General features: G+C 45.8%; 1 protein-coding gene across 1 annotated transcript in view; it reads left to right on the top strand.

The window, feature by feature from the left end:
• Nucleotides 1-11,540, top strand: part of LOC147218124 (multiple C2 and transmembrane domain-containing protein 2-like) — a 19,357-nt gene extending 7,817 nt beyond the window's left edge. The window contains exons 5-22 of the mRNA XM_086174947.1: nucleotides 1,536-1,612; nucleotides 2,135-2,249; nucleotides 2,376-2,396; nucleotides 2,779-2,928; nucleotides 3,004-3,134; nucleotides 3,410-3,596; nucleotides 4,211-4,304; nucleotides 4,547-4,649; nucleotides 4,723-4,825; nucleotides 6,038-6,139; nucleotides 6,210-6,284; nucleotides 6,833-6,952; nucleotides 7,073-7,186; nucleotides 7,601-7,660; nucleotides 8,323-8,432; nucleotides 8,569-8,678; nucleotides 8,839-8,936; nucleotides 10,824-11,540. Of these exons, the coding sequence (XP_086031073.1) occupies nucleotides 1,536-1,612; nucleotides 2,135-2,249; nucleotides 2,376-2,396; nucleotides 2,779-2,928; nucleotides 3,004-3,134; nucleotides 3,410-3,596; nucleotides 4,211-4,304; nucleotides 4,547-4,649; nucleotides 4,723-4,825; nucleotides 6,038-6,139; nucleotides 6,210-6,284; nucleotides 6,833-6,952; nucleotides 7,073-7,186; nucleotides 7,601-7,660; nucleotides 8,323-8,432; nucleotides 8,569-8,678; nucleotides 8,839-8,936; nucleotides 10,824-10,877 (1,824 nt within the window). The 3' untranslated portion in view covers nucleotides 10,878-11,540. The remainder of the gene's footprint in view (nucleotides 1-1,535; nucleotides 1,613-2,134; nucleotides 2,250-2,375; nucleotides 2,397-2,778; nucleotides 2,929-3,003; nucleotides 3,135-3,409; nucleotides 3,597-4,210; nucleotides 4,305-4,546; nucleotides 4,650-4,722; nucleotides 4,826-6,037; nucleotides 6,140-6,209; nucleotides 6,285-6,832; nucleotides 6,953-7,072; nucleotides 7,187-7,600; nucleotides 7,661-8,322; nucleotides 8,433-8,568; nucleotides 8,679-8,838; nucleotides 8,937-10,823) is intronic.
• The last annotated feature ends 13,460 nt before the right edge of the window (nucleotides 11,541-25,000 follow it).

Here is a 25,000-nt window from a genome sequence, read left to right as displayed (position 1 = left end):
CTACCACCATCTGTCCCTCTGCATTCCTATCCTGGATACCAAATCTGCCCATCACTTCTTCATCCCCTCTATTGCCTTCACCAACATGTCCATTGAAGTCTGCACCGATGACCACCCACTCATTTCTGGTAATATTCTGCATCACTTCATCTAACTCATTCCAGAACTTCTCCTCTTCAGAGTCACATCCCACCTGCGGGGCATAGCCACTAACAACGTTGAGCATCACACCTTCAATGTCCACTTTCAGACTCATCAGTCTATCTGACATTCTTTTCACCTCTAGGACGTTCCTAACAAACTCCTCCTTCAAGATAACTCCTACTCCATTTCTCTTCTTGTCAGTACCATAATAGTACAGCTTAAAGCTGCTCCTAAGCTTCTAGCCTTACTACCTTTCCACCTGGTCTCCTGGACACACAGTATATCCACCTTCCTTCTCTGCATCATGTCCACCAACTCTCTACCTTTTCCTGTCATAGTCCCAATATACAAAGTCCCTCCTCTCAGTCCCAGGCTCTTTCCTTTCCTCCTCTCTCTGCTTCTGAACACGCACTCCTCCTCTTCTTCTTGTTCTTTTTCTTCGACCCACAGTAGCCCAATTTCCATTAGTACCCTGTAGGTCATCAGTACCAATGACGGTCGTTGTTAACCCGGTCCGCGACCGATCTGGTATGGTATAGTTTTGGTTGACTCGCATGTTTGGTTTTGGCAAAAGTTTTACTCCGGATGCCCTTCCTGACGCAACCCTCTGCATTTATCCGGGCTTTGGATGGCTCAGGGAGACACTGCTCCGTGTCTCCCCAAGGCAGGCTTGGGGAGACACGGGCCAGTGCTGCCCTGAGGCTGCATTACCCACCATCACCCCTGCTTTCCTTTTCTTTTTCAACACTTATCTCACTTCCCTCTTTTTCCCTCGAGCTGGAAATGAGCAAAGATAAACCCAAATTAGCCCAAATGACTCCCAAATCACCCCAGATAAAACCAAATGACCCCAAATTAGCCCAAGTGACTCCTAAATCACCCCAGATTATCCCTAATGACCCCAGATTAGCCCAAATGACCTCAGATTAGGCCAGATCACCCCAAATTAGCCGAAATGACTCCCTAAATGACCTCAGATTAGCCCAGATAAAACCAAATGACTCCAGATTAGCCCAAATGACCTCAGATTAGCCCAAATCACCCCAAATTAGCCCAAATGCCTCCACAATCACCCTAGATTACAGCAGATAGCTAAATACCAGATGGGATTGATGAACACAAAAATGAGGCAGAAATGAAGACCCAAGAAAAAAATCATTAAGATCCGGGAGGAATCTGGACAGAGCTGGGAGATAATCTGGAATTAGCAGGGATCAAAGAGATGCGCGGCTCAGCCAAAGGAAGACAGGAAGCTGCAGCTGAAAGATCAGGATGGGGGGGGTCCAGAAGGTAACCCAGGCTCCGCCCCCTGTCAGTCAGACCGGGGTGGGGGGGTGCTGGGTTATCTTCTTTGTCCAATCACCATGGAGACGAGCCATTCTTCCCAGCAGGTTTACGACCGGAACCTGACCTCCAACAACTTCATTGGCTCCACCTCCGTCCTCCTCAGCGACCTGGAGCTCCACAGGTACACACACCTGGCAGTACTCCAACAGTACTCCAACAGTACTCCCACAGTACTCCCACAGTACACCAACAGTACTCCCACAGTACACCAACAGTACTCCCACAGTACTCCCACAGTACTCCAACAGTACTCCCACAGTACTCCCACAGTACTCCAACAGTACACCCACAGTACTCCACAGTACTCCAACAGTACTCCAACAGTACTCCCACAGTACTCCCAACAGTACTCCCACAGTACTCCAACAGTACTCCCACTCTGAGTTGTTGTACCTGCAACTGACTTAATGAGGTAGTATTATGTGATATTTTTCCTGTCCGTTTCTGATACTTTCACTGCAGTACAGCTAATAGTATCTGATATTAATGTGTAGTATCTCATATTGATAGTAATTCTGTTGCCGATACTGCCAGTGGCAGTCGTATCCCACCAGACCCGTTAACTAGTACCCAATTCAGACACCCTGATGCTGGTTCTAGTGGTACCTTGATGCTGGTGCCCTGATGCTGGCTCTGCTTCCAGGGTCCATGACCTGTTGCTGCACCTCAATGACCCCAACGGCCTGGACCAGGACCTGGGCCAGGTGGTGCTGGACATGAGTCTCTCTTGCATAGAGAGCAATTCCATGGCGAAACAAGTATGTCCCTTGGCCCCGCCCCTCCGTCGGGCCGCTTGGCGTCTCCATGCCAGCTCACTCCGCCTGCTGCCCGCTAACTGCCATGTTCTTTGTGTTTCGCATCTGGCCCGCGTGCCTTGTCTGTAGAAAACCAAGAAGAGCCTCAAGGTAAGACCGGGCAGCAGCGGCGGCAGGCACAAGCCCCGCCCACCTTCTTCTCCCGCCTGAACCTCTCCCGCGTCCTTTTCAACGTCGGTGTGCTTTCTGTCCCGACCGGCGGGGGCAGTGTTGGACGGGAAGCGGCAGCTTTTAACCGATGGGATGGGCGCCTCCTCTCTCCCTTCTCTCCACGTCCCGGCTCTTCTTTCTTCTACTCTTGAAAACCTTCTCGTCTGAGTGCCTTTTGGAATGTGAGCGTATCCACGGCAACAAGGGCGGCCGCGGCCTCGTCGTCGCCGATACGCGTCCGGTCCGGGAAACGACTTGAGAACTGGTGAGAGCCCTGAGCGCGGCCCGTCTGATGCCCCCTCAACTTTGGACGTCCGACCAGGCGCCGCTGTGCCAGGAGCTGAGCAAGAGCCAGCTGTGGAGCTCCGTGGTGACCGTGACCTTGGTCGAAGGTCGCGACCTGCCGCCGCCCCCCTCGCCGGCTCAGCTGTTCTTCCGCTTCCGTCTGGGCGAGCAGCGCTACAAGAGCGAGGTAACGGAGGCCTCGGCCGAACCCTTCTGCAACCACAAGTATCCCCTGACCTTCAATGACCCCTGGCTTTGGCAGAACCAGACCTGGGTTCACAACCCGCAGTGGAGAGAGAGGTTCCTCCTCAAGCAATTCCTGGATTCCACCAGCATCCTGGAGGTGGCGCTGTTGAGCAAGGAGGGTCAGAAGGTGGAGGAGCCGCTGGGCCTGTGAGGCTGGCACCACACACACACACACACACACACACAAACACACACACACACACATACACACAGACCCACACACACGCACTCAGACACACACAAAGGCTTACACTCACAGAAACACTATCACATACACTTGCTTACAATCACACACAGACAAAAAACAAGTTTTGAAATGAAGGAAAAGTTGACTTTCATTCTGGGTGTGTGTGTGTGTGTGTGTGTGTGTGTGTGTGTGTGTGTGTGTGTGTGTGTGTGTGTGTGTGTGTGTGTGCGTGCAGCTGGGAGGTGGACCTGTCCCTGGTGGCCGTGGACCAGCGGCAGGTGTGCTCACACACCCTGAGCAGGGGCCAGGGGTGTGTGGTGTTCCTGCTGAGCCTCAGCTCCTGCACACACACCGCCATCTCAGACCTGTGTGAGGCCCCCCTGGATCAGGAGGGGGGGGCGAGGCAGTTGATGGACAGCTACGTCAGTACACACACACACATACACATACACACACACACACACACACACACACACACACACACACACACACACACGGCGGTCTCAGTTCAGTCTCCCCTGTTAGACCTGCAGTACCCTCGGAGGCCAGCGGGTGGCAGCGCTCGCCTGCTTCCATCAGTCAGTCCGCAGAGAGTAAAGTTTAGTTAACGACAACAAAAACAACAGTAACGACAAATATAACGACAACAATACTGACAAAAATAATGACGACAAAAACAGCAACAACGGCAAGAAAAATAACGACAAATACGATGTGACCAAGCCGGCGTGACGCTGCCTCCAGTCGCTTCGAGGCCGCTCTGGTGACGGCGTGGCGCAGGAGGTCGAGCGCTCGTCTTTGGAAGCAAACATTCCCGGATTCCCAGCTCCAACTAACGTGTTGTTGTTGCGTAAGACATTGAAGGCCTCATGTTCATCAATGATGGTTTCATTGCAAAGAACCAATTTCCCCGCGAGGGATTACTAAAGGATGAATTATTATTAATGGGCAGCGGGTCAGCCGGCGCCGTAGAAGGCATGTGAGAGAGCGAGGTCCGGGTTCTACCATCTAACGGGACTGTTCCAATGATTGCCAGAGTCTAAAGAGCTCCCTGAAGAACATCAGCGACGTCGGCTTCCTCCAAGTCAAGGTCATCAAGGCCGACGACCTGCTGGCTGCTGATCTCAACGGTAAGACTCGGCCCGCCTTCGTCGTCATTAAGGAGCCCGACGCAAGGAACCTGATGGCGACGTCGCCGGGTCTAAAGAGGGCCCGGCCTCGGGGTCGTGGAACCTCCTGAGCTCCTCTGACGCGAGGAGGTCAGCCTTTGACAGGTGGTGGACCGGGCAGGCGTCCGCCGGACCAGCCCGGTGCACCGGGTTCGGTGTCCGAGGGCCCGCCTCCACCTCCGCGCCTCTGTGTGCTTCTGCAGGGAAGAGCGACCCCTTCTGCGTCCTGGAGCTGGGCACTGACCGGCTGCAGACGCACGTGGTCTACAAGAACCTCTATCCTGTGTGGAACGTGGTCTTCACCTTGTCAGTCTGTTTGCAACGCCGCCGCTCCTCGCCACGCCACCGGCCTCCTTCTGACTCGCTGGTTCCTCCGCAGCCCGGTGAGGGACGTCCACGAGGCGCTGGTGGTGACCGTCTTCGACGACGACGGAGACAAGCCTCCAGACTTCCTGGGCAAGGTGGCCATTCCGCTGCTCTCGGTAGGACGGCCGCTTTAAAAACCCCCTTCGGTCGAAGCTTGAGAAGGTGCCTTCCCTCGAAATCGGTTTCTTGAGACGAGCAAAGAAAAACCAGAGAACACCTACCGGGTCTCTGTAGAAAATCCCAGCAGGTCAGAAATTCTCCAGAAAAGGCAGAAAAGTTCTTAAAAGCAGGAAAAAGCAGGTCATTCCCTCACAGGTCAAAGACTGTATGTTTGGATGGGAATGTCATGAATTAATTTCCAGGGGAAGAAAAAGTCCTGTTTTCTGGACGCCAGCAGGAGGTCGCTGAAAAAACTATGTTCACAGATGACATCGTGATCTGTAGTGAGAACAGAGAACAGGTAGAGGAACATCTAGAGGTGGAGGTATGCTCTGGAAAGCAGAGGAATGACAGTTAGTCGCAGCAAGACAGAATATATGTGTGTGAATGAGAGGAACCCTGGAGGAACGGTGAGGCTACAGGGAGTGCAGATCAAGAAGCTGGAGGATTTCAGGTACTTGGGGTCAACAGTCCAGAGCAACGGAGAGTGTGGAGAAGAGGTGAAGAGACGGTCCAAGCAGGTTGGAATGGGTGGAGAAAAGTGTCAGGGGTACCAAGAGATAGAAGAACATCAGCCAGAAGGAAAGGAAAGGTGTACAAGACAGTGGTGAGACCAGCGATGATGTTTGGACTAGAAACTGTTCCAATGACCAAAAGACAGCAGGCAGAACTAGAGGTCGCAGAGATGAAGATGTTGAGGTTCTCTTTGGGAGTGACCAGGATGGAGAGGATCAGGAATGAGTCTATCAGAGGAACGGCACATGTTAGATGTTTTGGAGAGAAGGTCAGAGAAGCCAGACTGAGATGGTTGGGTCGTGGACAGAGGAGGGCGAGAATATATTATATATACCGTATTTTTCGGATTCCGAAAATCTGAAAAATACGGTATATACGTATGCTGGAATTGGAGCTGCCAGGCAGGAGGTCTCGAGAAAGACCAAGGAGAAGACTGACGGACGTCGTGAGAGAGGATATGAAGGTAGTTGGTGTGAGAGGAGGATCCAGAGAATAAGATGGAGAAGGTTGATTTTCTGTTGCGACCCCTGAAGGGAAAAGCCGAGAGAAAAAGAAGAAGCAGGAGGTTCCTGGAAACCGGCGGGAAATCTCTGTCTCACACTGGCATTGGCGGTGGTGGCGCTTCAGCACCTGATGGCCTGTCTCACCCTCAGATCCACAGGAGGGGGCAGAAGACCTTCCTCCTGAAGAAGCAAGGCCTGGGGCGGCCGTCCAAGGGCAGCATCACGCTGGAGCTGGATATCGTTTTTAACCCCGTAAGACCCCGTCTCCATGGACGCGCCTCACAACCCCACACCCCTCACCAGTTCTTCTGCTCCCCCTCAGGTGCGAGCAGCACTGCAGACCTTCCAACCCCTGGAGAGGCGGCTCACCGAGGACAACCCCAAGCTCTCCAAGAAGGTGGGGGGCCTCGGATGATGGGGATCATCCCGATAATCCCGTCTAATCCCAGAGTCCGTCACTCTGTCAGACACCTTTGCTTGTTCAAGGTGGAGACCATGTAGGTAAGTGGCGACCGTGGCTCACGGGAAAGGGGTCAAAGGTCGATGGTCTGCGCCACGGAAGTTCCAGGAGGTCGAGGGCTCAGCGGACCTCAAAGATCTTTGTTAGCAGACAAAGAGCCGCTCGCTGACCCCCTCATTGGGCAGGAGGAGAACCCCAGCCCAACAAGCCCCGCCCCCTCGCCTTACGTTCACACCGAAAGCCGCGCTCGCCAAAATCAGGTTTCTGACCGTTGTGTCAGACGCACGCCACTGCCGCCATCTTTGTTAGCCCACCTGAGACGCCCATGACAAGCTTTGAGTTACCTGACAAGGGAGGTGTGTGTGTGTGTGTGTGTGTGTGTGTGTGTGTGTGTGTGTGTGTATCTTTGCTGACTGTGTGTGTGTGTCTGTGTGTGTGTGTGTCTGTGTGTGTGTGTGTGTGTGTGTGTGTGTGTGTGTGTGCAGGCTCTGTCCAGGAATGTGCAGCGTGTCAGGACATTGTTGCGCTCCATCATCTCCACGGTTCACCTGGTGAAGAGCTTCTTCCTGTGGGAGGACGTTCAGCAGAGCCTCCTTGCCTTCCTGGTGTGTTGCTGTCAGCGACGTGTCCTTCTCAGAGACATCAGTGTGTGTGTGTGTGTGTGTGTGTGTGTGTGTGTGTGTGTGTGTGTGTGTGTGTTTGCTGACAAGGCTGTGTGTCTGCAGGTGTTCTTGGTGACCATCTGGTTCTGGCAGTTCTACATGCTGCCTTTCCTCCTGGTTCTGGTCATCATGTGGAACTACTTCCAGAGCAGCGTGGGCCGTCTCACTCTGGACCAGGTGAGTGCGGAACCACCAGGTCCAGAACGTCATGGTGTCATCCAGTCTCCTCAGACTGGATCCTGGTTGATTTGGAAAGAAACAAAACCAAACCTGGCATGGTCAGACTGACGGTCACCACGGCGACACATCAACAGAGTCACAGTCGTGGGTTGATGGAGCGAAGGTCCTCGTCCGACCGCCCCCTCCCACGTCTTCTGGCCTTCTGGAGTCACCTCCCGCTCTCTTCGGGTCACCTCAAGTTCTCGTCGAGTCACTCAGACGGTCGTCTCGGGGTCACTGACAGAAAGCAGTGCAGTGATCTCAGAGGAGAATCCCAGAGGACCCCAGAGGACCCCGCAGAACCCTGGAGAACCCTGGAGATCCCTGCAGACCAGTGGAGCCTGATGTGTGTCGTGTCTTTGTGCTCCTCAGGTGAACATGGACGTGGGAGAGGAGGAGGAGGAGGAGGAAGAGGATGTCGTCGACGAGAAGGTAAGGCCCGGAAACCCGAGCTCGCCGGCCTGTGAGCGTGTCCTGGGTGGGCGGGGCCGACCTCGGAGGGAAGGGGGCGGAGACTAAGGGCTCGGCCGACGGCTGCGGCTCCAGACGGTGGAAGCGGTTCTCCGACGGGTTCCTGCGGACCTGCAAGACCTGTTTAGGAAAGGCCGCCTGTCCCGGCTCTTGTTTCGGTGTCCTGACCAACTGAAAGATCTGGTCCCCAAACCTCCCTGACGGGACCTCCGAGGAGTCTGCAGGTCCTCTGCTATGGAGGGTTGAAGTTGAAGGTGTTTGAAACTGTCGGTGACCCTGTCTCGAGCTGACAGAGTACCGAGGGGCGCCCAGTGGCTGATTGGAATGTAGTTTTCTTGGACGTGAGGCTGAGACCCATCCAGACAGGGTCTCCTCAGATCTTCTGTTAAAAAGGTGGAGCACAGCTGAGCCATTGTTCAGGTTGGGTAAAGAGTGGCGGGGCTCGGCGTCGGGGCGGCCCGGGAGCCCGCGGGTCCTGGAAAAACCCGGAAAGGCCTCGGTTTTAAGCTGAGCATCTGAGGCAGAACGAGTTGACGGTTCGGAAGGTGTGATTCACTGGCCGATGTCGTCCCGCAGAAAACCCAAGCGCTCCTCAGAAGGTTAATGGCGGTGTTTCCCGGCAGGGGTCGCAGCGGAGGAGCCTGACGCAGAAGATCCAGATGATCCACGAGATCGTGGTGACGGTGCAGACGGTCCTGGACCAGGTGGCCAGCCTGGGCGAGAGGATCAAGAAGTAAAGAACCTCTGATCTCCATTAAAGCTTCGTCCGATCAGCGATTGGGCCGCCGGTCTGCGGGAGCCTGGACACGTGTCGCTGTTTGGGGTGATCCAGACCCCCGCGTTGACCTCACCTTCCACTTTGTCTCCAGCACCTTCAACTGGTCCGTCCCCTTCCTGTCCGGCCTCGCCCTGCTGGTCCTCACCATGGCAACCGTCCTCACCTACTTCATCTCTGTGAGATACATCGTGCTGATCTGGGGTCAGTTTGGACTTTGAAACCCTCCTTGTGTGTGTGTGTGTTTGTGTGTTTGTGTGTGTGTGTGTGTGTGTGTGTGTGTGTGTGTGTGTGTGTGTGTGTGTGTGTGTGTGTGTGTGTGTGTGTGTGTGTGTGTGTGTAAACTCCATCCTCTGTGTTCCAGGTATCATTAAGTTCACCAAGCGTCTGTGGAACCCGTACTCCATCAACAACAATGAGCTCCTGGACTTCCTGTCCAGGGTTCCATCCGACGTGCAGAAGGTAAGACCTGCCGGCGTCAGGCCCCCCTCCCCCAGACACACACACACACATACACACACACACACACACACACACACACTTGCATGTTCAAGGTCGTCGTAATGGGTGTTGTGAGTGCCGGCGTGGAGCTCCCCCCCCCCTCCCCTGCAGGAGGTCAGTGGCTTCCCACGATCCCGGGCAGATCCCAGATCCCAGGGTCTGGATCTGGCCGGCTCCTGTGGGAACGACTGAATCTGGAGAGCAGAGAGACAATATAAGCGGCAGACCGTCGAGGCCTGAGTGTGACTTTACTGTCATCTGATATCATTCATGTTAAAGTTACATCATGGATATTCTTCTTCTTCTTCTTCTTCTTTCGGCTTTTCCCTTCAGGTGTCGCCACAGCGAGTCAACTTTCTCCATCTAACCCTATCCTCTGTATCTTCCTCTCTCACACCAACTACCTTCATATCCTCTCTCACTACGTCCATAAATCTTCTCTTTGGTCTTCCTCAGGACCTCCTGCCTGGCAGCTCCAATTCCAGCATCCGTCTACCAATATATTCTCTATACCTCCTCTGTCCATGACCCAACCATCTCAGTCTGGCTTCTCCGACCTTCTCTCCAAAACATCTAACATGTTAGACTCTGATAGACTCATTCCTGATCCTCTCCATCCTGGTCACTCCCAAAGAGAACCTCAACATCTTCATCTCTGCAACCTCTAGTTCTGCCTGCTGTCTTTTGGTCATTGTAACAGTTTCTAGTCCAAACATCATTGCTGGTCTCACCACTGTCTTGTACACCTTTCCTTTCCTTCTGGCTGATGTTCTTCTATCACATAGTACCCCTGACACTTTTCTCCACCCATTCCAACCTGCTTGGACCCGTCTCTTCACCTCTTTTCCGCACTCTCCTACGCTCTGGACTGTTGACCCCAAGTACCTGAAATCCTCCAGCTTCTTGATCTCCACTCCCTGTAGCCTCACCGTTCCACCCGAGTTCCTCTCGTTCACACACATATATTCTGTCTTGCTGCGACTAACTTTCATTCCTCTCCTTTCCAGAGCATACCTCCACCTCTCTAGATTTTCCTCTACCTGTTTTCTGCTCTCACTACAGATCACAATATCATCCGCAAACATCATGGTCCATGGGGATTCCTGTCTAACCTCATCTGTCAGCCTATCCATCACCACTGCGAACAAGAAGGGGCTCAGAGCTGATCCCTGATGGAGTCCCACCTCCACCTTGAACTTCTCGGTTACCCCTACAGCACACCGTACCAGTGTCTCACAGAAAGCATACATGTCCTGCACCAGTCTAACATACTTCTCTGCCACTCCAGACTTCCTCATACAATACCAGAGCTCCTCTCTTGGCACCCTGTCATATGCCTTTTCTAGGTCTACAAAAACACAATGCAACTCCCTCTGGCCTTCTCTGTACTTTTCTATTAGCATTCTCAACGCAAATACTGCATCTGTAGTACTCTTCCTAGGCATGAAGCCATACTGCTGTTCACAAATGCTGACTTCTGCTCTCAGTCTAGTTTCCACTACTCTTTCCCATAACTTCATTGTATGGCTCATCAACCAAATCCCTCTATAGTTGCCACAATTCTGCACATCCCCTTTATTCTTAAAAAATAGGCACCATCACACTTTGTCTCCATTCTTCAGGCATCTTCTCACTCTCTAAGATCTTGTTGAATAATCTAGTCAGGAATGTTACATCATGGATATAAGAGGACAAAATGCAGTCTAATGGATTTACTGTAATATCTGACACACCATCATATGATGGATTCCTGAGAAATGTGTTTTTGCGTATATGAGCTATTATATGAATATATACGTCTCACCTGCCCATCTGGTCATCGGCCGTCTTTCCTTCCCGTGTCTTCAGGTCCAGTTCAGGGAGATCCGAGGAACCAAGAAGAAGAAGAAGAAGGTCTCCTAGGAGACCCGTCGCCACGACGACGACCAGGGGAGGGATTTACTTTTATGAAGGACCGAGCTTCAGAGGACCTCTGGTGATTTAATGCTCACTAATTTGAAGGAACTGGAACTTTGAGCTCCGGGTTCCAACCTGCTGCCGGAGCAGGTTCTCCTTCCGTGGAGTCTCCATGTTCTCCTGGATTCTCCACCTTCATGAGGACTAAATTGTCCGCGGGTGTGAATGAGGGTGAACCGTCGGATGATTGACATCGCCGAGATCCTGGGGATGGAGGTGCGAGTTGGACCGGGGTTCTCCTCAGGTGGCCTGGTGTTCTGTGGACTGTAGCAGGACCTCCAAGAGCCCGGAGCGCCCTGGACGCTCTCCGACCCGCAGCCTTTGAGCAAACATGGGGTAGAAGGGCTTCTCTTTGAGAGGAGACCAAAGTGCCTGGGTTTGTTTCCTGTTTGGACCAGAAGTCCGTGGTTTCTTCTTCCTCTTGGTGGCCTGAAGTCCACGGCAGAAGAAGAACCCTCTCTGCTGCTCATGTTTTATCTTTTCCTGTTGATGTTTGTTTCCTGCTTTCACCCAAAGCACCTCTGGGTTTACATTCCTGTTTCCTCAGCTCGTGTTGTATATTTATTGACGACAGCTGATGCTTTCAGAATGAAAATAAATGCGCACTAAGACCTGTGTGTGTATGTGTGTGTGTGTGTGTGAGATTCCTCCCCCATCATTTGTCTGTCATCAACCCCCCTCACCCGTCCATGCACATGTGACCTGATGCTGTGCTGCCATTGGCTGGTCCGTCTCCAAGGGAACGTGCAGCTCCGGGTTGTTGTTTTGAAAGAGTGAAACAGGAAGTGAAGTAGGATTTTCACACTAAAACAAGAAGTGGGTCCGGTGTGGACAGTATACAGAGTATACAGCACATTTCCCATCATATTTTATTTTTCAAAACACTACAATGGGATTTTTGACGGTTCAATGCCTTGTATTTTGCTCATTTTGAACAAATTGAACAACATTTTTGTTGAACCAGGCAGATAATCAATCAGTCCTGGCAGACTAGCGAGTGGACCGTGTCTGGATGTCAACTGTGTTCATGCTGATTTAAAATCCACTTCATTCTCTGTTTTAATCACTGTATTGGCCCCTTGTTATGTGATCATTATGTGATTATCCTATGGTTATGGGTGCATTTGCACACACAAAAACACACACACACACACACACACACACACACTCCTGCAACACAAATTGTGATTGCATGGTTTGTCCGACATCCCCGTGCATGTCCACGGGCCCCCTCCTCTGGCCCGCCGTTAATATGGAGGTGCCGAGACGCGTCCTGATGCCGGGGGGGGGGTTCCCCCCCCCCACACACACACACACATTACATTACAGTCATTTAGCAGACGCTTTTATCCAAAGCCACTTACAAAAATTGCAATAACCGAAGATCCAAAGTGAAGTAGTCATGCAGAAGTCACCGCTCTACCAAATAGCCATCTCAAAACCATTTACATATATACATTCATTTCTTCGTTTTTCTTTGGGGTGGGAGTGGGGGGGCTAAGAGCGATCAGTGAGGCAGTGCTTGTTGAAGAGGTATGTTTTCAGCTCACAGCAGAAGATGGTCAGCGACCCCACTGTTCTGACCTTTTACAGGAGTTCGTTCCACCGCTGAGGAGCCGAGACCAGTTAGATCTGCAGCCGGGATCTGCAGACACCTCCCTCCTATCGCCCAACGCACCCCTGCAGTGACACCAGAGCCTTTCAAGCAGTGTCTCCTCCTCCTCCCTGCCTCCCCACCTATATATATATATATATAATGCAGCCTCAGGGCGGCACTGGCCCATGCCTCTCCAAGCCTGCCTTGGGGGGACACGGAGCAGTGTCTCCCTGTGCCGGTCCCAAGCCCGGATAAATGCAGAGGGTTGGGTCAGAAAGGGCATCCGGAGTAAAACTTTTGCCAAAACCAAATATGCGAGACAACCAAAACTATACCATACCGGATTGGTCGCGGACCGGGTTAACAACGACCGCCATTGGTACTGATGACCTACAGGGTACTAATGGAAATTGGGCAACTGTGGGTCGAAGAACAAGAACAAGAAGGAGTAGTGCATGTTCGGAAACAGAGAGAGAGGAGGAAAGGAAAGAGTCTGGGACTGAGAGTAGGGACTTTGAATGTTGGGACTATGACAGGAAAAGGTAGAGAGTTGGTCGACATGATGCAGAGAAGGAAGGTGGATATACTGTGTGTCCAGGAGACCAGGTGGAAAGGTAGTAAGGCTAGAAGCTTAGGAGCAGGCTTTAAGTTGTACTATTATGGTACTGACAAGAAGAGAAATGGAGTAGGAGTTATCTTGAAGGAGGAGTTTGTTAGGAACATCCTAGAGGTGAAAAGAATGTCAGATAGACTGATGAGTCTGAAAGTGGAAATTGAAGGTGTGATGCTCAATGTTGTTAGTGGCTATGCCCCACAGGTGGGATGTGAATCTGAGGAGAAGGAGAAGTTCTGGAATGAGTTAGATGAAGTGATGCAGAATATTCCCAGAAATGAGAGAGTGGTCATTGGTGCAGACTTCAATGGACATGTTGGTGAAGGCAATAGAGGGGATGAAGAAGTGATGGGCAGATTTGGTATCCAGGATAGGAATGCAGAGGGACAGATGGTGGTAGATTTTGCAAAAAGGATGGAAATGGCTGTATTGAACACCTTTTCCCAGAAAAAACAGGAACATAGGGTAACTTATGAAAGCGGAGGTAGGAGCACGCAGGTAGACTACATCTTGTATAGACGGGGTAACCTGAAAGAGATCAGTGACTGCAAAGTAGTTGTAGGTGAGTGTAGCCAGACAGCATAGGATGGTGGTTTGTAGGATGACTCTGGTGACAAGGAAGATGAAGAGGACAAAGGCAGAGCAGAGGACAAAATGGTGGAAGCTGAAAAGGGAAGAGTGTTGCATGGTTTTCAGGGAGGAGTTGACAAAGGGTCTGGGTGGTCAGGGAGAGCTTCCAGATGATTGGACAACAACAGCTAGTGTTATCAGGGAGACAGGTAGAAGAGTACTTGGTGTGTCATCTGGAAGGAAAGTAGATAAGGAGACTTGATGGTGGAATGAGGAAGTGCAGGAGTGTATACAGAGAAAGCGGTTAGCGAAGAAGAAGTGGGATACTGAGAGGACTGAAGAGAACAGACAGGAGTTCAGGGAGATGCGGCGAAAGGTAAAGATAGAGGTAGCAAAGGCAAAACAAAGGGCTTATGATGACTTGTATGCTCGGTTGGATAGTAAGGAGGGTGAGAATGATCTATACAGGTTGGCGAAACAGAGAGATAAAGATGGAAAGGATGTAAAACAGGTCTGGGTGATTAAGGACAGAGAGGGAAATGTATTGACAGATGCTAGAAGAGTGATGGGAAGATGGAAAGAGTACTTTGAAGAGCTGATGAATGTGGAAAATGAAAGAGAGGCAAGGGTAGAAGAGGTGATTATTGTAGACCACAAAGTAGCAAAAATTAGTAAAAGTGAAGTGAGGAAGGCATTGAAGAGGATGAAGAGTGGAAAAGCAGTTGGTCCTGATGATATACCTGTGGAGGTGTGGAAGTGTCTAGGAGAGGCAGCGGTAGATTTTCTGACTAGATTATTCAACAGGATCTTAGAGAGTGAGAAGATGCCTGAAGAATGGAGACAAAGTGTGATGGTGCCTATTTTTAAGAATAAAGGGGATGTGCAGAATTGTGGCAACTACAGAGGGATAAAGTTGATGAGCCATACAATGAAGTTATGGGAAAGAGTAGTGGAAACTAGACTGAGAGCAGAAGTCAGCATTTGTGAACAGCAGTATGGCTTCATGCCTAGGAAGAGTACTACAGATGCAGTATTTGCGTTGAGAATGCTAATAGAAAAGTACAGAGAAGGCCAGGGGGAGCTGCATTGCGTTTTCGTAGACCTAGAAAAAGCATATGACAGGGTGCCAAGAGAGGAGCTCTGGTATTGTATGAGGAAGTCTGGAGTGGCAGAGAAGTATGTTAGACTGGTGCAGGACATGTATGCTAGCTGTGAGACACTGGTACGGTGTGCTGTAGGGGTAACAGAGAAGTTCAAGGTGGAGGTGGGACTCCATCAGGGATCAGCTCTGAGCCCCTTCTTGTTCGCAGTGGTGATGGATAGGCTGACAGATGAGGTTAGACAGGAATCCCCATGGACCATGATGTTTGCGGATGACATTGTGATCTGTAGTAAGAGCAGACAACAGGTAGAGGAAAATCTAGAGAGGTAGAGGTATGCTCTGGAAAGGAGAGGAATGAAAGTTAGTCGCAGCAAGACAGAATATATGTGTGTGAACGAGAGGAACTCGGGTGGAGCGGTGAGGCTACAGGGAGTGGAGATCAAGAAGCTGGAGGATTTCAGGTACTTAGGGTCAACAGTCCAGAGCGTAGGAGAGTGCGGAAAAGAGGTGAAGAGACGGGTCCAAGCAGGTTGGAATGGGTGGAGAAAAGTGTCAGGGGTACTATGTGATAGAAGACTATCGGCCAGAATAAAAGGAAAGGTGTACAAGACAGTGGTGAGACCAGCGATGATGTATGGACTTGAAACTGTTCCAATGACCAAAAGACAGCAGGCAGAACTAGAGGTTGCAGAGATGAAGATGTTGAGGTTCTCTTTGGGAGTGACCAGGATGGATAGGATCAGGAATGAGTCTATCAGAGGGACGGCACATGTTCGATGTTTTGGAGAGAAGGTCAGAGAAGCCAGACTGAGATGGTTCGGTCATGGACAGAGAAGAGATCGTGAATATATTGGTAGACGGATGCTGGAATTGGAGCTGCCAGGCAAGAGGTCTCGAGGAAGACCAAAGAGAAGATTTATGGACGTAGTGAGAGAGGATATGAAGGTAGCTGGTGTGAGAGAGGAAGATACAGAGAATAGGGTTAGATGGAGAAGGTTGACTCGCTGTGGCGACCCCTGACGGGAAAAGCCGAAAGAAGAAGAAGAAGAAGGAGAAGACTCACATATGTATATATACATACATATGAGTGTACAGAATTGTGCAAATTTTAAGTAACCTTGCTCTGCATTTATATGATAACTATCACAAGCAGCATCAGGCTGGTAAGGCGGCGAGGGGTCTGCAGGGTTGCTGGCAGTTGAGGAGTTGGACGTCTCCGGGCACGAAGGTTGACCTTCTCCTCTTGGTTTTGCAGGCGAGGCAGCGGAAGGCCACTGGGAGGCCAGGCGGAAGGTGCCGGGCTGATCTGAGAAGATCCTCGTGGCTGTTTTTAATATTTGACTGCCACTGAAGCAGGACCGAGGTCTGAGGAATGGCCAGTTATTTTGGAGCAGACCAAGGCGTTGCCCCCCCAAGGCTGCAGCGACTCGAGGCTGCAGGAGCACTTTCCCCCTGAAGATCAATAAGGTATTCTGATTCCCATTCTCCCCTCCAATGAGCCGAGGTCAGACTTTATTAAGACAAAACCAGTTTGATCTTAATTTTCCCCTTCAATCGGATCATTTATCCCAGATCAACAAGTAACTTATTCCATATTACCAGGTGACGTATTCCAGTTTACCAGGTGATTTATGACACACACGGTAATCTATTGCATATGATCGGGTAATCTATTCCATATTACCAGGTGAGGTGTTCCACCTGTGGTTCCTGTAGAGCCGGTGGAGTTGGAGCTTTTCCTGTCTGAAGTTCTTCCATAAAACATCTCTGTTGGGGTGTTTGCCCGTGTCTTCAGGTTATTTGATAATTTCAGGTTATTTGACCATTTCAGCTGTATTTAATGATTTCAGGTTAATTTAATAATTTCATATTTATTTGATAATATTAGGTATATTTGGTGATTTGCGGTTAAATTGATAATCTTATTTTATTTTTGATTATTTAAGCTTTATTTGATTATTTCAGATTTATTTAATGAGGTTAGTTTTATTTGATAATTTCAGGTTCATGGGATGATTTCATGTTTGTTTGATGATTTCAAGTGAATGGATTGATTTCAGCTTTATTTGGTGATTTTAGGCTAATTTGATTATTTAAGCCATATTTTGTGATTACAGGTAATAAGATGATTTCAGGTTAATTTGATGACTTCAGATTCATTTGATGATTTGAGGTTAATTTGGTGATTTCATCTAAATTTGATGATTTGAGGTTAATTTGGTGATTTCATCTAAATTTGATGATTTGAGGTTAATTTGACAATTTCAGATTTATTTGGTGATATCAGGTTAATTTGATTTTTTGGGTAATTTGATTATATCAGGTTAATTTGATAATTTTTTGATTATTTTAGGTTAATTTATGATTTCTGTGTTATTCTGTGATTTTGGACTCATGATGATTACAGGTTAATTTTATAATTTTTTTAAGATCTCCAGTTAATTTGAATGTTTAAGCCAAATTTTGTGATTTCAGGTAATTTGATCAATTCAGGTTAACTTGATGAATTCTGGCTAATTTTGTGATTTCAGCTAAATTTGATGATTTGAGGTTAATTTGACAATTTCAGATTTATTTGGTGATTTCAGGGTCATTTTATAACTTCAGGTTAATGTGATGAATTCAGATTCAGTTGATAATTTTAGGTATATTTGGTGATTACAGGTAATATGATGATTTCAGGTCAATTTGATGATTTCAGATATTCATTCAATGATTAAAGGTTATTTTGGTGATTTCAGCTAAATTTGATGATTTCAGATTTATGTTGTGATGTCAGGTTAATTTGTTTTTTTTCAAGTTAATTTGAGGATTTCATGTTCTTTTGATTATATTAGGTTGATTTGATGATTTCATTATCATTTGATGATTTCGGGTTTATTTGGTGATGTCAGCTCACTTTGATGATTTGAGATTAATTTGACAATTTCAAATTTATTCAGTGATTTCAGTTTTATTTGATCATTTCAGGTTAATTTGATGAATTCAGGTTTATTTGATAATTTTAGGTATATTTGGTGATTCCAGGTCATATGATGATTTCAGCTTAATTTGGTAGTCTCAGCTGACTTTGCCAATTTCAGATTTATTTGCTGATTTCAGGTTAATTTGATTATCTTCAAGGCAATTTGGTTTTTTTTTCAAGGTAATTTGATGATTTCACGTTAATTTAATGATTTTAGCTGCATTTGTATGTTTTGGGTTCACTTAATGATCTTAGGTTCATTTGGTGATTTAGGAGTTTTAGGAATATTTTATTTTTTAGGGTAACATTGATTATTTCAGATTTATTCAATGACTTCAGTTTTATTTGATAATTTCAGGTTAATTTGAGGATTACATGTTCTTTTGATAATATTAGGTATATTTGGTCATTTCTGGTTAAATTGATAATTTTTTTTATTATTAAGGTTAATTTGATGATTTCAACAGTATTTGGTTATTTTTTTAGCCTAATGATAATGTCAGGCTAATTTGATATTTTTTTTGATGATTTCAGATTGATTTGATTATTTAAGCCATAGTTGGTGATTTCAGGTAACTTGGTAATTTCAGGTTAAGTCGATGATTTTAGAGTAATTTGATGATTGAAGGTTAATTTGATAATTTCAGATTTATTTTGTGGTAATTTCAAGGTAATTTGATGATTTCAAGTTCATTTAATGATTTCATCTGCATTTGAATATTTCATGTTCACTTGATGATTTTAGGGTTATTTGGTGATTTAGGGGTTATTTGATACTTTCGGGTTAATGGAGGTTTTCATGTTTATTTGATAACATTAGGTATATTTAAGATATTGGTTAAATATTTTTTTTTTTATTATTTCAGGTTTATTTGATGGTTTCAGATTCATTTGATGATTTGAGGTTCTTTCGGTGATTTCAGATTTATGTAAGGATTTCAGCTGCATTTTATTATCTGAGGGTCATTTGATAATTCTAGGTTTTTTGGTTATTCAGAAGTTATTCGATAATTAAGGTTAATTTGAGGATTTTATTGTTATTCGATAATATTAGGTATATTTGTTAATTTCGGGTTGAATTGATAATCTTATTTCCTTTTTTATTATTTAAGGTAAAATTGATTATTTCAGATGTATTCAAGGACTTCAGTTTTATTTGATCATTTCAGGTTCATGGGATGAGTTCATGTTTTTGAATGATTTCAGGTGTATTTGGTGGTGTCAGGCTAATTTGATGATTTAAGCCATATTTGGTGATTTCAGATAATTTGATCATTTCAGGTTAACTTGATGATTTCTGGTTAATTTTGTGATTTCAGGATAATTTTATGATTTCAGCTGCATTTGATGATTTCCGGTGAATTTTGTGATTTCAGCCTAAATTTGATGATTTGAGGTAAATTTGACAATTTCAAATTTATTTTGTGAATTCAGGTTAATTTTATAATTTAAGGTTAATAGGATGAACTCAGGTTTATTTGATAATTTTAGGTATATTTGGTGATCACAGGTAAAATGATGATTTCAGCTAAATGTGATGATTTCAGATTTATTTGATGATTTCAGATTTATGTGGTGAGTTCAGGTTAATTTGTTTTTTTCAAGGTATTTGATTTTTTCGAGGTAATTTGATGATTTAAGGTCAATTTAATGAATTCTTGCTAATTTGATGATTTAAGCTATATTTGGTGATTTCAGGTAACTTGATCATTTCAGATTCTTTTGATGAATTCTGGTTAATTTGATGATATTAGGTATATTTTCTAATGTCTGGTTCAGTTGATATTTTTTTTTAATATTTAAGGTTAATTTGATGATTTCATCATTATTTTGTGATTTTGGGCTGATGGTGATTTGAGGTTAATTTGATCTTTTTTGATGATTTCAGGTTAATTTGATGATTTCAGGTTAATAGGAGGAATTGATTGTTATCTGATAATTATGGGTATATTTGGTGATTTCAGGTAAATATGATGATCTAAACCATATTTGGTGATTTCAGGTTAAATTGATGATTTCAGGTTTCATTGGTGATTTCAGATTTATTTGGTGATTTCAGCTTAATTTATAGATTTAATGTTAATTTGACAATTTCAGATTTATTTGGTGATTAAAGGTCGATTTGATTATATAAACCATATTTGGTGATTTCAGGTTTATTTGGTGAATTCACTTGTATTTGGTAATTATAGCTTAGTTTAATGATTTGAGGTGAATTTGACAATTTCAGATTTATTAGGATATTTCAGATTTATTGTGTAATTTCAGGTTAATTTGGTGATTTCATATTTATTTGGTGATTTGGGGCTACTGATGATTTGAGATTAATTTGATCTTTTTTGATGATTTCAGTTAATTTGATCATTTCAGGTTAATTTGATCATTTCAGATTCATTTGATGACAACAGGTTAATTTGATGATTTCAGTTAAATTAGTTTTTTTTCAAGTTAATTTTATGATTTCAAGTTTGTTTAATGATTTCAGCTCCATTGGGTTATTTCAGGTTCACTTGATGATTTTAGGTTTATTTGGTGATTTTGGGGTTATTTGATGATTTCAGGTTAATTTTATGAATTCTCATTCATTTGAAACTATTAGGTATATTTGGAGATTTCAGGTTAAAATTATGTATTTTTTATTGTTATTTAAGGTATATTTGATGATTTCTTTTTCATTTAAGCATTTCGGCTTAATTTGATCATTTCAGGTTTATTTGATGATTTCAGGTGAATTTGATCATTTCAGAATTATTTCGTCTTTTCAGGTTGAATTGGTGACTTCAGATTAATTTGGTGATTTCAGATATAACTGATACTTTCAGCTTTATTTGATCATTTCAGGTTTATTTTGTTATTTCAGGACAATTTAATGATTTAAGTTTTATTTGATAATTTCATGCTAATGATAAGTTCAGGTTAATTTGATGATTCCAGGTTTATTCGATGATTTCAGGTTAATTTAATGATTTCAGGTTAATAGGATGAATTCATGTTTATCTGATAATTTTGGATATATCTGGTGATTTCAGGTTAATATGATGATTTAAACCATATTTGGTGATTTCAGGTTAAATTGATGAATTCAGGTTTCATAGGTGATTTCAGGTTTATTTGGGGATTTCAGCTTAATTAAATGATTACAGGTTAATTTGATGATTTCAGTTAAATTTTTTTTTTTTTCAAGTTAATTTTATGATTTCGAGTTCATATAATGATTTCAGCTGCATTGGATTGTTTCAGGTTCACTTGATGATTATAGTTTTATTTGGTGATTTTGGGTTATTTGATACTTTCAGGTTAATTTTATGAATTCACATTCATTTGAAACTATTAGGTATATTTGGTGATTTCAGATTGAAATTATATATTTTTTATTATTATTTAAGGTATATTTGATGATTTCTAATTCATTTAAGCATTTCTGCTTAATTTGATGATTTCAGGTTTATTTGATGATTTCAGGTGAATTTGATCATTTCAGAATTATTTTGTCTTTTCAGGTTGAATTGGTGATTTCAGGTTAATTTGGTGACTTCAGATATATCTGATACTTTCAGCTTTATTTGATCATTTCAGGTTAATTTTATTATTTCAGATTGATTTAATGATTTCAGGTTTATTTGATGATTTCATATTTACTTGATAATTTCAGGTTAATTTGATGATATCAGGTTTATTTGGAGAGTTTATTTGAATCCCATCATAATGGTGCTGTCTTTTTTTTATATAATTTATTTTGATTAGACGTCTGATTGTGTTGCAGAGGTCTCCTGGTGTCTGGGCGCAGGGGTCCGGGCGTGGGGGTCCCCGTGCCCCGTCCACTAATCCAATGTTTGCTATTTATTACCCCGGGGGACCGGGGGGGGGGGGGGGGGGGTAAATTCGACCCGGAATTACAGTCAACGAGTTGATTCTCGGGAGAACCTGGTCCTGGTCCTGCACCAGGTTCCCCCTCGGCGCAGCGTCAGGAAGAATTAGCCGCCGATGGACGAACGGACGAGGGAGTGATGATGGTCACTGAGCGGCGGGAAGGTGTGAGCCTCCATGTTTGGCCTTCTGTCTGTAACCATTACCTTCACAATTAGGGTTCTCCTGGTGGAGGAAGTGTGTAATATGATCTGATGTGTGTGTGTGTGTGTGTTTGTGTGTGTGTGCTTGGTAGCAGTTGTTTCTTACGGGTCAAGTGTGTCCGCGGAGGTTCTGTCCGGTGCCATCTAGGATCCACCTGAGGTTCCTGTGGCTTGGAGAACCGGCGAGGGGTGGAGTGGAGTCCTGGTGTCCCAGTGTGGGTTGTTGTGTGTCTGATATTAGATAACCTTTGGGGGTCGGGGGGGGGGGGGTCAGAACAAAAACACCCCGTCACCTCGAACCCAGTCTTTGGGTTTTCCTCCCAGTTGTCGGGTTCAGTCTGGACTCGGAGCAGACGGGCCCTCTGGTTCTCATGGCGCCCGGATAACATCTCGGCTCCCCGCTTCCCCGGCGGCGCCTCCGGAGGCCCTGCAGGGGGCGCCGCGCCACTGCGCCCCCTCACGAGGGCTGCTGGTGAGTTGGACTGGGAGTTGGAGGAACCTTCAATCTCCAAATATTTTCAACTCTATTTTTGAAGTTATATATTTGTGATCCTGCTTTCATCCAGATTAGATGTTTGGGGATTCATCACCACTTGATGAGTTTTTATTGTAAAAACTCACTGAGCAAATAACTCGAGCAGGGTCTTTCCCCTGTCACGGTGTGTGTGTGTGTTTGTGTGTGTGCGTGTGTGTATGTGTGTGTGTGTGTGTGTGTGTGTGTGTGTGTGTGTGTTCTGGGGCCTTGGAGTTCCTCTCCTGAATTCTCTGCCCCCCCCCCCCCGTTGGTGGGTCATGGGGGGGGTGCATTGTGCTGCTGTCATGGTGGTGAGGGGGGGGGCATTCACACTGATATGTTGGGCTCCAAAGCTGCCAAGGCAGACGTGGGGCAGCAGGTCAGGGGTGGGGCTGTAGAGGAGGGGGGTAGATGGGGGCAGATTGGGGTCCAAACATGGTGCAGGGAAAAAACCTCCCCCTCCCCTGCTAACCTGCTATGAAGGGGCCCGTCACCTCCCCGGGGTCGGGGGTCGGGGGTCGGGGGGGCCCCGAGAGGCCGGCTGTCACGCACCGACGACATGGGGGGGGGGGGGGGGGGCTGCTCTTACATCCCCCCCCCCCCTCTCATTCTTTCCTCTGCTTTCTCCCCAGCGGAGGAACAACGGTCTGACGGACGAGCACCGGCCAATCAGAAGCCAGAAACCTAAATCAAATAATAACAATGACCTGACGAAGGAGTTTGAATGAAAGTCCACGGATCCAGAAGGATGGCGTCATCAGGATGACGGTGACAAGAAAGAAAAGAAAAAAAGAGAAGAAGAATATTGCAGACTCCCTCCAGCAGAGATAAAGATGAAGATAAAGTGGTTCTCCGGCAGATCCATCGCTCCACTGTCAGTCGTTCAAACACCATTCAAATACAAGCTGCAAAAACAAGAAAATGCAAAAAGAGATTAAATTTAAAACATTAAAGACGCAGAAAAATCTAAAACTGACGATGAAATCATTCAAAATAAACATAAAAGAAAAAAAAAACAACAAATATGAAATTGAAAATACAATAGACAATTAAAACAGAAAGAAATGAGAATAAAAGCAGAAATAAAAGAAAATAAAAAGTTATAGAGATAAAAACTAGAATAAAAATCGAAATGGGTTAGGGTTAGAAATACAGATCATTTTAAAATTACACATACAAATAAAATGAAAAGTAAAAAAATATAAACAAAAACACAAATAAATAAAAATAAAAATAAATTATTTAGAGACAGTGTGTGTGTGTGTGTGTGTGTGTGTGTGCGTGCGTGCGTGCGTGTGTGTGTGTGTGTGTGTGCGTGTGTGTGTGTGAACAATGACTGTATGAACTCTCCGGTGATGACACGGTTAAGCAGAGGCGCCAGCCGATGCACACGTGACATCAACGGCGGCTGGATGACGTCATCGCTCTCCGTTACATAACTGGCAGCTTGCCATTACGTAACATCCGCACACGCTGTTTGAGAACGGAGCAGGTGGACACACACACACACACACTAACACACACGCGGACACATACATAATTACATACATACATATCTACACACACATGCATACATACACACACACATACATGCATAAATACAAACACACAGACATATTCACACATACACACACCCACACATACACACACACAAACATTCATACATACACACACATGCATACATACACACAAACACACAGAAACACATAAATACACACACACATACATACAAACATACATATATACATACATACATACATATATACATACATATATATATATATATATACATACAAATATGGACCTACATACATGTATTCATACATACATATAAAAGTGGATACCATCCATACTTTTACACATACAAACACAAACATATATACATATACACATAAATCCTCCTCAGCACGTCCATCCATCTTCTCCTGTTCTTCATGACATATTGACTCTCCCTCCTGCGTCCACGACCCGACCATCTGTCGGGCTTCTCTCACCTTCTCCACGAAACATCTAACATCTGCTCACATGTGTTGTTCCTCTGATGGGCTCATTCTGATCCACACATACACACATACACACACACACACACACACACACACACACACACACACGCACATACACACACACACATGCACATACACACGGACTCTGTCCGCTCAACATCTGAGAAAACATGAAAAGGAGAATTTGGATGAACAAATCTAGTGTGAAAACCCTGTTTTACGTTCATAGAATGATATGAAGTATGAATGTAAAGGTGAAATAAACATTTGAATGTGGTTTATCAAGAAGTGCCTGAGAGAAAGTCAAAAATCCTGGAAATAGATGACTTACTGTGTGGAGTGTGTGAAATAATAACAGACCAATAACATCGGTCACATGGCAGAGCAGCCAACCGATCTCTTCTTGAGATGACGATGACGGACGGGAGCGGCTCTGGGACGCCGCCGGGTCGAAGGTCACGGCCGCCGCAGAAACAACAATGCCAAACGCCGAGCCCAGGGTATCGCCGCGCCTCGCCGCACACAGACATTATGGGATGTGCGAGCCGTGTGGGACGAGGTCGTCAGCGACGGACACCGCCTTAAATACAGAGTATTAAACAGCGACCGCAGGAAGTACACCGGACACAAACGTT

The sequence above is a fragment of the Fistularia commersonii genome, chromosome 27 (genome assembly GCF_037954325.1).
Source record: "Fistularia commersonii isolate RoL2024-O1a breed Wild chromosome 27, RoL_Fcom_v1.0, whole genome shotgun sequence".
Taxonomy (NCBI): domain Eukaryota; kingdom Metazoa; phylum Chordata; class Actinopteri; order Syngnathiformes; family Fistulariidae; genus Fistularia; species Fistularia commersonii.
This window is presented reverse-complemented; position numbering and strand designations above follow the sequence as displayed.